At 36.8% G+C, this 18,464-nt stretch overlaps 1 protein-coding gene and 1 long non-coding RNA gene across 2 annotated transcripts in view; one reads left to right on the forward strand and one right to left on the reverse strand.

Annotated features, from left to right (window-relative positions):
* The first annotated feature begins 3,554 nt into the window (after window positions 1–3,554).
* Window positions 3,555–6,351, forward strand: LOC125253999. The gene is made up of 2 exons (XR_007181575.1): window positions 3,555–3,672; window positions 6,243–6,351. It is a non-coding gene; the product is annotated as an uncharacterized LOC125253999 (long non-coding RNA).
* Window positions 4,909–18,464, reverse strand: part of pard6a (par-6 family cell polarity regulator alpha) — a 36,171-nt gene continuing 22,615 nt past the window's right edge. The window contains exon 3 of the mRNA XM_048168309.1: window positions 4,909–8,431. Within this exon, the coding sequence (XP_048024266.1) occupies window positions 7,563–8,431 (869 nt within the window). The 3' untranslated portion in view covers window positions 4,909–7,562. The remainder of the gene's footprint in view (window positions 8,432–18,464) is intronic.

Genomic DNA, 18,464 nt, shown 5'->3' on the forward strand with positions numbered 1-18,464 from the left:
GTTTGGCAACGGTTCTTTTAACCCTTAAAGATGGAGTGAGTATCTTTTTATTTCTTAAACAACCATGTAGGGAGACATCATTGGCCATATTCCAGGATGACAATGTCAAGATTCATCAGGCTCAAAGTGCATGAAGAATTAATTTCACACGTTTGAGTCCAGAACTTAAATTCATTGAAAGTCTTTGGGTTGTGCTGGAGTAGACTTTACAGAGTGCTCACCTCCTGCATTGTCAATACAAGATCTTGACCAAAAACTGACACACCTCTTGATGGAAATAGCATCACAACTTTTATTTCCTTCAAGAGGTGCATTAATGTTTGGTCAAGATCTTGTATTGACAATGCAAGAGGTGAGCACTCTGTAAAGTCTACTCCAGCACAACCCAAAGACTTTCAATGAAATTAAAGGTTCTCTAAGCGATACTGAGCGGAGTAACTTCCTGTTGACGTTCGAAGTGTTGTCAAACAAAACAGAGGCTAGCTAGACCCTCCCTCCTCCTCCTCCTCCCCTCCCATCCGTGCTTCCTGAAACAGTCATGAACGCGCATTTAAAATCATTCTTGCTGGTTATTGGCTGGAGCATGTTTATTATGTTTTGTGGTCCAGGCTGCACCAGTTTGTTTTTGTTGCCATTTTTGGAGCTTGTGGCGACTACAGAGGCCGTGTTTTTTTACAGTGTGTTCAGGGGACAGGCAGCTAGCGGATAGTGAGGAGATGTTTGCTGTATGTGACAAAAAATGTTTTGGCCTAAAAACGTGTGACATCGCTTAGAACACCTTTAAGGTCTGGACTCAGAGGTGCCAATTTATGTGTGAAAATGATTTTTCATGCTCTCTCCCAACCATTCTTTCAAAATTTTAACCCTGTTGAATCTTGACATTGTCATCCTGGAATATGGCCATGATGTGTCTTCCTACATGGTTGTTTAAGAAATGAAAAGCTACACATTCCATCAGTTAGATTTAGAAGAAGTGTTCCCAAACATATAACATGCTAGAAACATAATAATCACAGCACTGATGATCCATTCATAGTATTTGCCTATTTAAATCCAAATAGCAACTTTTTTTATGGCCAGGCAGTGTATATAATAGTATTTCTAATACTACTTATGTGTAATAGAAGAAGAATATAAGAATTCATTTGCATTTTATACATGTATATTTTATTATATAGATTGTAGATACTATAAAATGTTCATATATTCAGCTCAGGATCAGTATGCAGATCTATGGGCTGTTGTTCCAGATCTCCGTCTGAGGTTGAGATGGAGGAGGACTGAGTCTCATCAGCAGAGATGTTGGGCGTCTCCTCTGAGTGATGGCTGTCTGGAAGTGTGAACTCATTGTTTATATACTGATACAGGCGCCTGGGGTTTCTCCTCTTTGCAGGGGGAACTAAGGAAAGAAACATATTATGGTTCAGATTAGTCTCTATGAGCATCAGCACTGTTTAGGTTCTATTATGAAGTGTTTTCATGCATTGTCTATGTTTATTCAGATCAAGTCTGTTGATATACATATATATATGCACCTGCATTTGCATGAATTCATTTAGCAAATGTATTAATTTATTCAAAGGAATTTCAATAGTATAGTAATAATAATGAATAACAGAAATCAAGTGCTAAGTGCAATCAAAACAAAGTTTAATAATAGTAATGCAACGTGTGCATGTAAGACATGATTAGAGTGACTGACACTGTCAGTATTAATGGATGTAGGCCTATTAGAAAATAATAGAAACATGTATTCTACATTATATTGAATCTAATACACATATACAGGAGAATAACCGTACAAAGGTGGCTTGATGAGGGAGAAGGTTGATGGCCCATCTGACACTGGTCTTTAGTCTTTCTCAGAGGCTTCTGTCTTTGAGTTCTGGACCTGGACGCACCTTCAGATTGTCTCTTGACATACTTTTTAAGATGGGCTGGTTTGTTTGAGAAGTTTGGATGCTGAAATACATGGACGTTACCTCTGGATATTCTGTGATAATACAGAATTATACATTAAAAACAGAGTTTTATATGAACCGCAAACATGAATATATTCACATTTATATTTGTGGAAATAACTATATGCATATACATGTACAACATATATATATATATATATATATATATATATATATATATATATATATATATATATATATATATATATATATACACACACACACACAGTGGTGTGAGAAACTGTTTGCCCCCTTCCTGATTTTTTATTTTTTTGCATGTTTGTCACACTTTAATGTTTCAGATCATCAAACAAATTTAAATATTAATCAAAGATAACACAAGGAAACACAACATGCAGTTTTTAAATGAAGGTTTTTATTGTGAAGGGAAAACAAAATCCAAACCCACATGGCCCTGTGTGAAAAAGTGCTTGCCTCCTAAACCTAATAACTGGTTGGGCCACCCTTAGCAGCAACAACTGCAATCAAGCGTTTGCGATAACTTGCAATGAGTCCGTTACAGCGCTGTGGAGGAATTTTGTCCCACTCATCTTTGCAGAATTGTTGTAATTCAGCCACATTGGAAGGTTTTAGAGCATGAACTGCCTTTTTAAGGTCATGCCACAGCATCTCAATAGGATTGAGGTCAGGACTTTGACTAGGCCACTCCAAAGTCTTAATTTTGTTTTTCTTCAGCCATTCAGAGGTGGACTTGCTGGTGTGTTTTGGACCATTGTCCTGCTGCAGAACCCAAGTTCACTTCAGCTTGAGGTCACGAACAGATGGCTGGACATTGTCCTACACTTTTTCACACAGGGCCATGTGGGTTTGGATTTTGTTTTCCCTTCACAATAAAAACCTTCATTCAAAAACTGCATGTGTTTACTTGTGTTATCTTTGATTAATATTTAAATTAGTTTGATCTGAAACATTAAAGTGTGATAAACATGCAAAAAAAAAAAAAACAGGAAGGGGGCAAGCACTTTTTCACACCACTGTGTATATATATATATATATATATATATATATATATATATATACAGAGAGAGAGAGAGAGTAGTAGTCAAAATGTGAGGAAAATATTTTATATATTTTTAAAATGTTTTTAATATGAGGGAAGAATAAAACTATAAACTTGGATACCGGTATTTATCGGACAAAATTATTTGGCAAAAAAGGGCAAACTTTAGTTACTACTATGCAAAAATAAAATGCACAGAAAAACAAAAAGCTCACAGGAAAAAGCATACATTGGCTACAACATAGTTATTAATATTGGTTCTCTCGTTTTTGAATGTGTTCATAATTTCTTTGACAGCCTGGAAAAAAATTTGTTCCGCACAATTTTGCATTTTTTCATTGAATTATCACAAATTGACTCTTAAATCACATTTTTAATAATATTTGAATAAGAGGATGTCAATTTTCCTAGGCCAGACATCACATTTGGCCAAATAGGCTAATTATTAATTAGAGTTTAGTCATTTTTAATGCTGCATAATCCTCCAAAGGAGTACTGTGAGATTGTTGTCTGTGTTGGTGTTTATAAATAATTATAGCAAGAGCCTACCTAGCCATCTTAAAGCCATAAGCAAGCACTGAAGTATGGAGAGCAGTAAAGTCTTCTTTAATGTGGAGAGTTCGTCACATGACTCACATCTACTGATGACCACCACAGACCCGCCATCACCCCACTGCAACACAAATCACTGTAAGTGACAGTAAATCAGGTAAAGTAGTACAGAAATACCGTTCTTAACTTTTGTATTATATATTTAAATTATTATTATTAAAGACTGGCCGTCGTTTTCCAGATAAACACGACGGCGCGAACTTGCTGTTTGAGACTTTCTCCTTAACAGGCAATACTGTATCGTGAAATGTTTACTATCATTGTGTTTTCTCAAATATTTCAGAATCATGGGCTTATGGACACAATGATTAAACTGAATGTAAGACATTTCGGACCTGAAAGGATCGGTTATTCGTGTCATCAACGATAACTGCCAATTTTTCCAAAAACTCCGTCGTTGAGTATTTTGCTGTATTTTTGAATGGTTTACTGTTTACTGATGCGACTTCCTACTCATTATGCTGTATCAATATTTCAAATGAGCTGCTTTGGAAATTGTGCAGGTGAGAGCCGTTTGGTAACTATAGAAACATATTTGAATGGTCATTACTAGCATTAGACAGCAGAGGGCGCAAATTCCCTTTAATTTCACACTTGTGCTCAACCGGCCGGGGGTCCACTAGAGGGCCTCAGTAAACCTGTAATTTACCTATTAACATGCTAAATATGATATATTGCATAATATTTCGTGTTCTGGAGCAAAATCAAGAACGTTACAACCACTTTATAGCCTGGGAAACAAAAGTAATAATTTGTCCCCACAATTGTCAGTCACTTTAAATGTGTGTATTGGCTAATTATGGGTTTTTGATAGATTGCTGATGTCCTTTAAAAAGTTATAGGCTAGCTGAGCAGCAAAATTTAGTTATGAAGAAATGTCTGCAGTTCTGCATAATCAAGAAACCACTGCTCTAGTCAGCGCGCTTACATCGCATTGATTTTCTGTCAGTGATGCAATCTGAGATAAGGTATCGCAAATCTAATGTGTCCTTTAGGTAATGCAATAATGCTCAGTTTCTTTGTACTGTGGGTGAAGTGCATCCAGCTACTATGTCCGGTTAAAATAGAATAACCAGGTTTTCCCAGATTTTTTTATAAGGAACATAAACCACAGTTTCCCTTAGTTCTCAATAAACCATCAATAATTTGGTTAAACATATCCAAACATTCAAAACACCTGAATAGTACAATGGCTAGATCTACAAAATATAGACTTTTAAATCTGTCAGTCTTCTGTGACTTGATTTAAGCACGATATAAATTGTACTAATCATGTTGCAAAATGTAATTACACAAGAAAACAGATAATCGCGATAAATTTTAAATACTTTTATTATCTTAATAGAACATTTCATAATCAGCTTATAACATTCACAGTATTGTACACCTTGACCCATCTGATTATAATAAAAACACAAGCGTCTAAAGAGTTTAATTTTGTGATTCTCAAAAGAAATAGAAACCTCCTTTCCAGAATTCTAATATACATACAAAAGTACAAGAATAAGAAAAATACTTTCCATATTTTACACATATATATAAAATGCTCTTTTTTATAAAAAGGGCTCCTAGTGTACAAAAGTGTCCATCATTACATATTTCTATTTATACATACATTTTCACATACACAAAAAAATAATGCTCATGTGGTATTATTGGCGCTCCGATTGTGTGCTGTTTACATCCCATCACTTTCTTATTAAAAACCCAGCGCATCACTTTCCATTTACTCTCTCCATCCAGAGAATGCCAATAAAACATTTTAAATTAAATACAGATAACAAAACAAAGTGACAGTTCACGCTTCTTCAGCTGTCTCTTGCTATACGTTTCAAATCATCCTCCGGTTTCAGTTGTCCTCTCTGTAACAATGTTGCTGTGAAAACCCGAGGCAATGAGTCACCGAGTGTCAGTTGTGCAGATGTTACGTCTAGACCTGTTCAAATAAACTACATTCTCTTTCAGACTCAAGGCTAGCTTGATAAATGTCAGTTTTGCGGCGTAGGAACACCTCGTTTGTTTTGCCGATCGAGTTAAACCAGATGAGGCTACACCTTCGTGAATCACGCCCATCAGTTATGACACTGGCTTCCTAATTATTTTCACCGACACCTGCTTCTAACTGAGAATTTAAAACTTGAGATGTCCTTCAAAACATTCGGAATGGTTAAAAAAAACAAAACATATTAGTAACATTTTCTTCATCCCCAAATATAATCATGATAAAGGAGAATTCGCTCAAGTTCCTTCGAGCGCTGGGATGTTTTATGCATTTCACCGTCCTTCCTCCATCAGTGCCGCTTGGTTTGATAGACAACCTTTGAAGCGCTGGACGTCCCGAGGCAGGTATCTCCACGGTCTAAACAAGCGTTCACCTGGGAACTCGTTGCCTGAAAACAGCACTCGGGTCTGTTGGACATTAGAGAAACCAATATTTGGCTCGGAGTCTGAGAGTGTCCACCTCAGTGCCGTTTCTGTAAGATTATACTTTAAAAATATGACTGAACACACACATACACACACACTCACCATGGCTAAAAAAGCCTCACAGCTTTGGCCATCAGGAGTGGACTGTGTGAAAAAGGTCCCAATGTGCAGAATTCTGGCCTTTCCAAACATGAAAGGAATTTCCTTTTTTCTCTTTACAGAAAAACAGACTGAGTCAATGAGAGGTCAGGTCTTTCTGAAGTTACGCCGCACCGGTGCCAGATAAGTATATAGATTCCTATTTTACTGGAGGGGGAGAAAAACTAAAAACAAAGCGAGAAAAATGGGTTGACGTCCTTCAAAAAGAAAGAACCTGTCCAAGAATGCTTCTTTTAACAATAAAATGCAAAATTCAAACCGTTTTATAAAGCTTAAAGGGATAGTTCACCCAAAAATAAAAATTTGGTCATGTCGATCCAAACCTGTATGACTTTCTTTCTTCTATGAAACATAAGAGAAGATATTTTAAGTGTTTTTTATCCATACTTTGGAAGAAAATGGTAACCCAAACTGGTTACCATTTGGACAAGTTTGGAATGACATGATGGTGAGTCATTTCCAAGAATTTTCAATTTTGGGTGAACTATTCCTTTAATGCAACAAGACAGAAGAGAAACCCCAAAAAGTGTTAATTTCCATTTATGAAAAAACCCCAATATATTCAAACTTTGCATTTTTTTGACATTTTTTGACAATGAATACGACAATTAAGCTGACTCGGTGTGTTAAAATGGCTTTTGAACAAACAAGAATAGTAAAAACATGTTTAAATTTTGACATAATGGGATTGCTCTTAATGCTACACTTCCAGTCTCTCACATACTGCACGTTTTTGAGTTTTTCCATTTTAAAGATGTGATTAATAAACACGTGAATTAGTTGTGAGATGAATGCAAATAACACCACTTCAAAATCATCATGTAGAGCACATTTTGGTGGACATTTTGAGCTACAGAAACTATGATCAGCTTCAGAATGAGATGATATGAGCAAACAAGCATAATCAACACTGATCAGATCCATTTTAACACTCGTATATTTTTCTCCACCTCCTCCTTATCATCATCATCATCATCATCAATGCAAGAGGCATCATAAAAAGTGAGATGAATCCACAACAAGACACATCATTTCCACAGAGGCGATTTGTTCGTCTCTCACGTCCACCGAGGTGCACGTGATAACGTCAGGCATCCAAGTAGCAACTAGCACACTTCAGATCGACTGTCCTCGGAGTCAATAGAGATGAATATGGTTGATTTTTCCCAAAAGAAGAGACAAAAAATAACTAAGGCGAGAGGAATGGAGAGCCATAAGGCACTTCCATACAGTGCAACCTGTGTGATCTGGGCGAGGGACCTCATTGATTGTGAATAGGTTGTTTTTTCTGATAGTAATGACTGAAAAATAGTAGTTGATCATATAATAGTTCCTTCATTTTCTTATAAATGTGCATAAAGGCTCCTACTGTGGTGTGAATCCTACAACGTAATGAAGTTGCCGTCCTCTCTCATGCTTTCTTGGCTACTGCTTGTCTTGGTGGGGCTGCCGTTATGTGTGGGTGTGGTCAGAGAGCTTAAAGAGCTGCTACTGGGCAAGGAAACACTTTGTGGGAGGGGTCTGTGTGCAAATGCACCCGACGACAGGGCGTTACCATGGCTGCTGTTGCCATTAGTCATACGGTGTGGCATGTACAGGTTGTCGTTCTCGATGATGAGGTCAGTATCATCGTCACTGTCGCCCTCAGCCACACTGTTGCTGTTGCTGTATTGGCTGGCATTCTGTGAGGCGGGGCTGGGGGCGGAGTCATGTGAGAGGGCGGAGCCTCCCGAGCCAGCGGAACTATTGCCGGCAGATGTTTTACTCGCGCGGTGCATCGTGTTGTTGCGCTGAATGGCGGGTTTCACCGTCACGATGAGGTTGTGGCTGTTAGCCACCATCATGTCGGTGACTTGGTCCAGTGATTTCCCGGCCACATCGATTCCATTCACTTCGAGAATCTCGTCATTGACTCCTAGCAACCCTGTGCTCTCTGCCAAACCACCTTTCACGAGGCGAGAGATGAAGACGCCGGGAACTTTCTCCACCCCTTGAGGAGTGACGCGGACACTGACGCCGTCGCGGATGTAAAAGCCGAGGGGTTTGTGGGTGCCGTGCTTGTGCAGACGAACACGGAGATGCGTCTCGGGTAAGATGTCCACATCTATGATAGAAGAGATCTGGCGGAAATCCTGTGGATTGCTGATGAGCAGCGTCGGTTTGGACTTCTGCTGCGCTTGACGCAGACCACCTAGGCCCTTTTTTCTTCTTTGAAGAGAGCCTGTGGGGAACGGCACCGAGTCATCTACATCTAAGGAGAGAGACAAAGAGAGAGAAACTAGTTATGATATGCTGATAAATTAAATTGAAAATAGTCATTATATATTGGGGGTGTAACGGTACATGTATTTGTCCTGAACAGTCATGGTTATGTGCACAGTCAGATGATGAATACAGTCAGTCAATCACAGGCGATCCACACTCCGATTCAGAAGGGGTGCGCGCGGTAATGCAATGCTGTTTGCTAACTGCCACAACAGGAAAAAGCGCAGAAGTAGAAGAACAGACGACGATCTATGCATAGAAATGTTTATGTGTAATCACTCAACCAGTGTTTCAACGGCGGAAAGACTTCAATAAAACAGCTTGAGAATTACATCTCATGTAGACTCTAGAGAGGGGTATTTCACTAAATATATGCATTATATTAGCTTATATATTCATTATATTTACTTTACCTGTTAGTAATTATCTCAATTATTTAATGTTTAAATAAATTTGTCATGAAAACAAGTTAATGACAGTAACTGTAAATGATTATATTTCAAAAATGAATTGGAGTAGAAAAATAATTGAAAAATAATTTTATGATATGATATAGAAGTTAGTGCAAAACCTGTCTTATCTGCAATTTACATGTTTTTTTTTTTATTTTTTTTTTATTTGAGCGTTGATTATTATATCTAAAAATATTATATCTCTGTTGTTAATCGTAACCTTTAATATTATAGTAATGTGCAAGAAAGGGCTTCCTGTATATAGTTTACAGCATTAGCTTTTCAGCATTTTTTTTTACCTTTAAGAAAATATTAATTATAACTGAATTTAATTTTAGAAGAAAAAATAAGCAATTTTATGTTTAGTTTTATGTTCTGTTCGCTGTACCGAACCGTGACTTCAACACCGAGGTACATACTGAACCGTCATGTTTGTGTACCGTTGCACCAATATATTGTTTTTGTTTTATTTATATACACACATACGACTGTTCTAAAATTTTGGGTCAGTACCATTTTTAATGTTTTTGAAATAAGTCTCTTATGCTCATCAAAGGCTTTTCGATTAAAATACAAGAAAAAAAAAAAGAAAAAAAAAAGTGATATTATGAAATATTATTACAATTCAATATAACTGTTTTTATTTTAATATATTGTGAAATTTAATGTGTCACATGACCCTTCAGAAATCATTCTAATGTGCTAATTTGATGCTCAAGAAACATTTCTTATTATTATCAATGTTGAAAACAGTTATGCTGCTTTTTTTTGTGGAAACCATGATGCATTTTTTTATGATGCTTTGATGAATAGAAAGTTCAACTTGAAATTGAAATCTTTTGTAACATTATAAATGTCTTTACTGTCACTTTTGACCAATTTAATGTGTCCTCCTTGCAGAAAAAAGTATTCATTTCTTTCAAATAAAAATGAAAAACTTACTGACCCCAAACTTTTGAATGCTAGTATACACACACACACACACACACACACACACACACACACACACACGCACACACACGCACACAAAGTGCAAAAAGCTGAAACTGAATATAGAAAGGGAACCTCATTTTGCTTTCCAGACATTCATAAAGATTCAGCTGAACAGAGCTGAGACGTGCTGCTTTCATCTCCCTATCAAATTCTTCCTGTCGCCCGGCCTAATAAAGAAAGAGACTCTCTTCCTCACAACTCCACAAAAACCCACATTTTGTCCACTAAATTTAGAAAGATCTACTATACATACTGCAGTGCAGGTTTATCACTGGCATAAAAAATTGTTCCCTGTTACTAAAAATGAACTCAAGGAGATACAAAGCACCTCGCTGTGTTATTCACCATCTGTCCTACCAGTATCACATCACTGTGACCTCATTTATAAAACTGATCTCCATAAATCAATTTTAGATTTATTATTTTCAATTTTCTCTGAAAGAATTCAATATGACATTGATTGCTGAATGTTTATATTGAGCAATAATAAGGTTGAAAAAACAACAGAAGAGAGCAGATCATAATAAAAACTGAATGGCAGAAATGGATGGATGAACAAACAAGGATTGTAATAAATCTGTCCAAGGCACTTGCAATAGGTCAAGGGTCATGAGTTGAATCAGATTAAAAGGCAGATTAATCAAAGCCTCTCTCCCCACACATTACATTCACTGTTCAGAAGATCCAAACAATCACAGTTGATATGTTTAGGGAAAAAACAAGACTTGTTTTAGTCGATGAGCATGTGAAATGAGGGCCCTCCTAACTGGAATCTGGTGGGAGGTAACATGCGTCAGCAGAGAGAATGTTTTTGGTTATATTTAAACTGCAGCAGGGGTTTTGAGCGTGGGTCTTTATGGAAAGGGCTTTTTTGTGATTATGAGAGCACAGCCTGCTGGGAGTAGAAATAGAAGGAAGTCATCAACACCTTCCCCCCAGTCTGCTGACTAACATTAAACTCTATGCCTGTGTTCTGCATTGTGCACATCTAGCTCTACAGCCTAATAGCAAACATTTTATATTTTTACGTTTACCAAAAATTTCAGGGTGTTCTGAGTGGTTGCCAGGGCATTATTATGCAGTTGCTAAGGTGTTCTGAGTGGTTGTTAGTGCATTGCTACACGGTTGCTAGGTGTCAAAAGAGCTAACCAGCATGTCTGTATATATGAGTCCATACAAACATAAGCACAAGTAAATAATAAAACTGAAAGAAATATCTGATCATTCCCCATAATGCAGTCGCTATTTACATCTCATATCGTCTGTAAACTCTTGCGTTACCGTGATGCATTACATTCCATTGAGCTCCATTATCAGTCCCATAGTGGAAAATGAAACCACATCCGTACTAGCTGGGCTGGATCGGCACGGAATGGAATGATTAAGAAATGGGAACGGTTTGGCCCGATGGTGGAAAAGCGGCCCAAGTCTCCTTAGGAAAAAAAGTATCCATCTTAAGTGAGTGTATACCTTTATGTACAGTTTGGAAATTTTATTCGTATCTTGGCGTTTCTATCCACCATTTTTATGTAATATCCCAAAATGTGCATAAAAATGTGTAGATGTGTAGGTGTATTTTTGTATTATTTATATATTATTATAGTTATTATAGTATTTATTAAGATTTTTAATTAGCTTTTATTTCCAGTTTTCATTTAATTTGTTTAAGTTTTAGTAAATTTGTTAATTGCCTTTGTCATTTTTATTTTTTACATAATTCTATTTAGCTTTATTTGTATTTAAATTTTAGTTTTAGTAATTTTAGTACATTTTATTTCAGTTATTTGCTAAGGCAACATTTCAAATTTTTTAGTTTCTAGATTTTTTTTTTTTTTTTTTTAGGTTTTTCAAGTTTATTTATATTTTATTTCAATTAAAGAAAACCATTTTTAACGATAACACTGGTGGGTTGAAACCTGGCAAATTACATTCTAGTCACAAAATATGTCTTAGGTCCCTTTCAGTTCCAAGTTTGTAGGATGTATTTTCACTCATTTTATCATCTGACAGGTAAAAATCATAAGTCTAATCACTTAAGAAAAAAAATAGCACATCTCTTATCACTCAACAAGCCATATAATCAGTAGCACAAACAAACAGTGTACAAAGTTTAGCTTGATAGCAGTACAAAGCTTAGTAGAACATTAAAAACAAATGCATACCAAACAAACTCCAACAACTTAAAAACACGTTTCTTGGTTCAATACCATTTCAAACCATCTGTTCCAACTGAAAGAAACGGCCCAGCATGTACCTCAAGAGGAGATCACATGATAGGGATTATATTAATTAGTCTGTTTGACTACAGGCCCAGGTTTGTCTTAAGAGCCACAAACAGTAGAGATTACCAACTTGCATCTAATTAATTACCATCAGGCCCCAGGGGCCTGCATGTGGACAGGGTGATGGGTGGTGAACTCTGACCCCTGTGCTCATATGGAGAAGACAAGACACTACAGAAAGCAAAAACAATAGAGATGCACAAGCCATAATGTGTTTGTGTGACCTCATATTTAATCTGCATAAATGTGTAAATATTTTGCCTGAGCCCAGACAGTTGTGTCCACTGCACATGGCCGCTTGTGTGTGGGTGTATTTGTAAAGACTGAATGTAGCTTATATAGTATGCAACGCACAACGCCCCTCTCCCTGTCTCACTACATTAGTCTGGTGTCTGGACCCCCACAGAGATCAGGACAGCCTCTGTTATTAAACCTGCTCACGGGCTGGAGAGCGAGAGAGGCAGATGAGGTACCCAGGGAGGGTGAGTGGGAGGCATAGAGGGATCCTGCCAGACAGGCAGGTCAGAGATGGGGATAATGGGCCAGCCTGAGGGTCTACAGCAGGTCCAACAACGCTCTAGGTTAATATGTGGAGGCGGAGACCATGCTAACTCCCAGCCCTGCCTCCAAACTGCGAATTATGTGTTAAGACCTACAGCTAGAGTGCTAATTTTCATGTGGGTGTGTGCGTGAATTGTGGAATCATGTAAACATTACTAATTAACAAAATGACGTGATGCTTTACTTAGAGATCAGAAGCTAATGCATCAAGCTCTCAAGGATGATTAGAGACACCATCCCTTTAGCAATTTCTCTCCCATACATATACACACATCCTCCTATGTCCAAAGCTCCTGACTGCGACTAAAATGTTCACAAATGTGACAAAAAAAGAGGACTTTGTGACAATAATTTGCATTCTAGACAGTCGGCACAAGTCGATGCATTCATATTCATTTGTGTCTGTTATCATCTTGTGAGCTGCAGTTAGTTATGAACACAGTGAGAGCTGTGATGTCAATTTGTGAAAAAATGACTCTTATGAGCCGAATCAGACTCAGTCAGTGGATTGTTCATAGTCATTACTGAGTTTGCAACTGACTACACCAAATTTTTGTTCAACCATTATGTAACATTATTTGTAATAAACAGTATTTAGGCCTAAATATTTTAATATCTTGTTTTCCCACAAACAGGCAGAAATAGTACCAGTGACATTTATATAGCACAAATACAGTTTGGATCACTACAATAACAGCATCAAAAAGGAATTAGACCACTTTTGAACAGCCATCTTTATCTGTTATTTTGTCGACTAAAATCCTAAATCTTTAAATGTTATTCTGGAGCTTTGACATCCATATATTGAGACTAACACTGAAAACCCACTCGCTCCCCTTAGTAACCATCTCAGGGTGCTTTCACGATGGCAGTTTAGATTGAAACGGCACGGTTTGCATGAAAAACTGGTAATGTGAAAGCTGTCATGTGGACCCGTAAACACCCCGGGGTACCGAATCCGAAACTACCTGTAGGAGGTGGTCTGAGGGTGTGTTCACACTTGGCATGTTTAGTTCGATTAAAACAAACCCTGATGTGATTTCTCTGTTAGTGCGGTTCACTTGAATAAGTGTGAACGCTGCCATCCAAACTCTGGTGAGCACCAAACATGCAGATCAAGACCGTTGAAAAGGTGGGTCTTGGTCCACTTCCAAACAAACTCAGATGCGGTTCAAATGAAATATGAAAGCAACACGGACCAAAGACATTTAGGCAAACCAAAAACAGGACATGATGTGACAAGATGTGACCCTACAAAGGACAGAACGCTCAAGCATACCTGTTTTTTCTCATCATAGTCACGAGGTTGCCCATCACAGTTCAGTACAGGCATCAGAACCGCTTCTCCTCACAGCAGATCTTCGTTTGTGTTTGTAAAAGAGGGATTCCTGCTGCTGTTTTGATTCCTTTACACATTTTATAATCTCTTCACGAGTTGTCAGCTCCATCATATACCATCATATGTTTGCACATACAGCGAACGCATTGTTTGGATGTTCAACAAATTATGTCGCAAAATATATGTCATAAAATCCTTTTTTTGTATCTTTAGATTCGGTGTTAAAATTGACAGTGTGAATGCCAAGCGAACCAGGACTAAATGGTGCGAACAACAAGTGTGAACACACCCTGAGTTCGTTTGCACTGGAACTGTGGTGCAATTCGTGTGAATGTGAGGATGTGTTCACACTTGGCATGTTTGGTTTGATTAAAACAAACCCTGATGCGATTGCTCTGTTAGTGCGGTTCATTTGAAGTGTGAACGCTACCATCCAAACCCTGGTGCGCACCAAAAAAACGAAAATATGAACGCAACACGGACCAAAGACATTCAAACAAACCAAAAACAGGACATGATGTCACAAGATGCGACCCTTACAAATGACAGAGTGCTCAAGGATACCCGTTTTTTCTCGTCATAGTCACCATGTTGGCAATCACAGTTCAGTACAGGAATCAGAACAATGTCTCCTCACAGCAGATCCTATACCACCGTATGTATGCACATACATTTAGCCCAGCAAACAGCATTGTTTTGGATGTTCGACAAGTTACGTTGCAAAATATACGTCATAAACAGAACGTTATGTATCTTTAGGTTTGGTGTTAAAAATGACAATGTGAACGCTAAGTGAATCTGGACTAAATGTATTTTCTTTTTTTGGTCCAGACCAAAAGAACCAAGAGAACCAAACTACAAGTGTGAACACACCCTGAGTTTGGTTGCACTGGAACTGTGGCGCAATTTGTGTGAATGTCAAAGCAACTCGAACCTGCATGTGCATTTTAGCCAATGGCAATGTCATTAGTTCAACAAAACACATGTAAGGGATGACAGTGATGATGAACACCAATCACACTCGGATTCAGACCGCAGCAAATGTGCCCAGTGTGACCCTACTTATCAACCCGTTTCCACAGCAACCTTGCATTACTCCAATACCGTATGTATAGTTTTAGTTGGCTTCAGATTGTGATGCATTTTCAGCTCTGAGTCAGACAAGAGTAACAGCATTACTGAAACAGTTATCAGATTATGCTAGTCTGAAGGAGAAAGCAGCTAGTATTACCGATAGCCACGTGCAGTTTAGACAGTAGACAAAGACATTTTCTTTCTTTCAGGAAATACCGGAAAAAAGAATAAGTATTTGTCTTATTTAGAATAAACCTCACGTCTAAACCACAGTGGATAGAAAGGTGCAAGCATAAACCAAAACCCAAACACCAGATTGCAGCGAAAGTTTTTCACTAGCACTGACTCACCTGAAAAATACAATAAAACATCAAAACTCCTGCCAGGTGTCTGAGGCCTCCAGGCACAGACTGAGCAGAGCTTTGTGAACATTGCTCTCTGGATTACAAAGATACAGAGAGACTTTAGAGACTTCCTCAGACACAGCGCACTGGGGAAGGGTTGTGCCTTTCCCCTACACAGAAACATCTGCGTCTGCAGACAAGACAGATACTTAGTATCTAAATACACTTTGTGTCTGAAGTTCACACAGGTGTCCTAGTAAAGTAACATATTGTATGTTAATCATATTATCTGTAGACATATAAAAGTATATATTATGTTCAAGTCTTTGTTCATTATATTGAGTATGTTTGCATTAAATAGTCTCAATGATATGCCACATTAAGAGTGCATGACAATATACTATATGATATCAATAGTACATTCATGTGAAGAACTGTTCAACAAAACCTCAATTCTTCTCAAACCAATGTCAGAATCATCATTTCCTCTCCAGTTCCTTGGTGAAGTATATTATTGTAGAACAGGATAGCTTATTGACTCACTGATACTACCTCCGGGCAGTGTGTTATGCTAGTATAGGGGAGCTTATTTACCCAGCGTTAACACCTAATAATGTGGTGTTATGGCAAGGCTGGACAGCTTATTGACTGCGACCCTACATAGCACATTGGTAGGTTATTAGCAGAGTCATATATCATGCTGAATGTGGAGCTAGTGTCTCTCACCAGCAGAGAATGGCTGCTGTGTGTTTGAGGTGTTGATGTGATATTGGACCTGCATTGAGAGACAATGTATGACAGTATGAACAGAATTAAATTAGTTTAACGTGTTATTCTGTTAGAGACAGGAAATATTCTCTTAATGCATACGTAGGGCTATCAATCGATTAAACGTTTTAATCAAAATAATGTCATTTAATTAAATCATACGTAATATACTTATATTAAATCATAAATCCTATATATATATACACATATTACATTACATTATATATATATATATATATATATATATATATATATATATATATATATTATTTAATTTTATATCAATTATTGATATGCCAATTAATTAATCAATTAACTGAAAATTAAATGGTTATTACAATTAAATACATTAATTTAGTTTTTTAATTTAATATATAATAAATTATTAAGATGCCAATTAATCAATAAATTAGCTGCCAGTTTAATGTTTTAAATTATTAAACAATTATTATTATTGTTATTTAATCTAATTTAATTAAATTTTTATATAGAAATGATTGAAATGTTAAGAAATTAAATTGTGTGTATGTGTGTGTGTACAATATAATTTTTTTATTAATTAATAGCCAAATGTATATATTAAATAATAATAATAATAATAATAATAATAATAGAATTATATATATATATATATATATATATATATATATATATATATACACACATTAAATTATATGTAATTTATATAATAGTGTATAAATATTTGATGTTATTTATTATATATACAATATTAATATGCCAACTGATTAATAAATTAACTGTCAATTTAATGCTTTTATTAGTATATTAGCATGCCAATAATGTATATATTAAATATAATAATAATAATAATAATAATTTTAATTTAATTATTTATACTAAATAAACACTAAATTGACATCCAAAGTACAGACTCTTGTCCATTACCAAACCTCTATAAATGTGGTCTGGTCTTCAGCACGGTCCATTTGCCAGGATTCTGGACAATGTTGTCTCTTGTCTCTCTGTATACTACAGGCAGGTACAAAGCACAGGTGGACAAGCTTGTCTAGATGAATAAAACAGGGCGGCAGCTGGATAGCAGAGAGGACCAGACACCTGATGCTGTTAGAGGAAGGCAGGTGACACTGCCACATCACAGGGGTGTTCACATGGATCTAGATCTTATTACCTTCATGGCCTAGTGACCAAAAGTGTCCCTTTCCATTTGTGCTATAAACAAAAAATCTGCATTTCGATTTTTAGCTCTTTTACTGTCATTTAAATATAATATATTTTCAGGTGAGAAGTCATATTTAAAATAATAGGTGAGTCGTTGCTTTATAAATAAGCTTAGAGTGCATTTTTAACACCTTTTCTGCTAAGTACAACACAGTACAGTAAACAAAAACACATTCAACACACAAAACACTGCTTGTACTAATACTTCTGCTACTCAGCATTGTTCTGTTTATGTGGGCAGTGTGAATACTGTGACCTAATATGGGTACTGAAATTAACCACTGTGAAACAGGCTCAAATGTTATCACCTACTGTGAATGTCTGATGTAGGATGTTTGTCTAGTTCTGCATCTGTCCCATGTACTTCCACCCCATCATTCAGTGGTGTGCTTTTGGCTTTGTTTGGGTGTGGCTGTCTGAAGTTCACTGCTCTCACACACACACAAATGGTACGTGTGCATGGTCCTGACTGTCTGACCTCATCCTCTGTTACCACCATCTGGAGACTAACCCTTAGCCATATGGTCACCACGGCAACGGCAATCCCCACTGCCACACGTGCATAAGAGTTTAAGATCCGATCAAACTTAGGACTGAACATTGAGCCACTTACAGACACAGCCACACTTGTGCATTCATATGTTTTTGATCTCAAATAATGACATGAATTAACAGACAAATAAGAAGTCACTTGGTTAGATTTGATTTCAGCACACTCTGAGAAACACAAAGCGTTACAACATCACTAATCCATTCCTCAGGCAAATCAATGCTCACATACAAAATTCAAAAAAAGTTTTAAAAGTTTGGGGTCGATAAGATTTTTTTAAAAATACATTTGAAAGACTACTCTTATGCAAAACTACAGTAAAACAGTAATATTGTAAAATATTATTGCAATTTAAAAAAAAAAATGTTTTGTATTTGAATATATTTTAAAATGTAATGTATTCCTGTGATGGAAAAGCTGAATTTTTAGCATCATTATTCCAGTTTTCAGTGTCAC

This window comes from Megalobrama amblycephala, linkage group LG19, assembly GCF_018812025.1.
Source record: "Megalobrama amblycephala isolate DHTTF-2021 linkage group LG19, ASM1881202v1, whole genome shotgun sequence".
Classification (NCBI taxonomy): Eukaryota; Metazoa; Chordata; class Actinopteri; order Cypriniformes; family Xenocyprididae; genus Megalobrama; species Megalobrama amblycephala.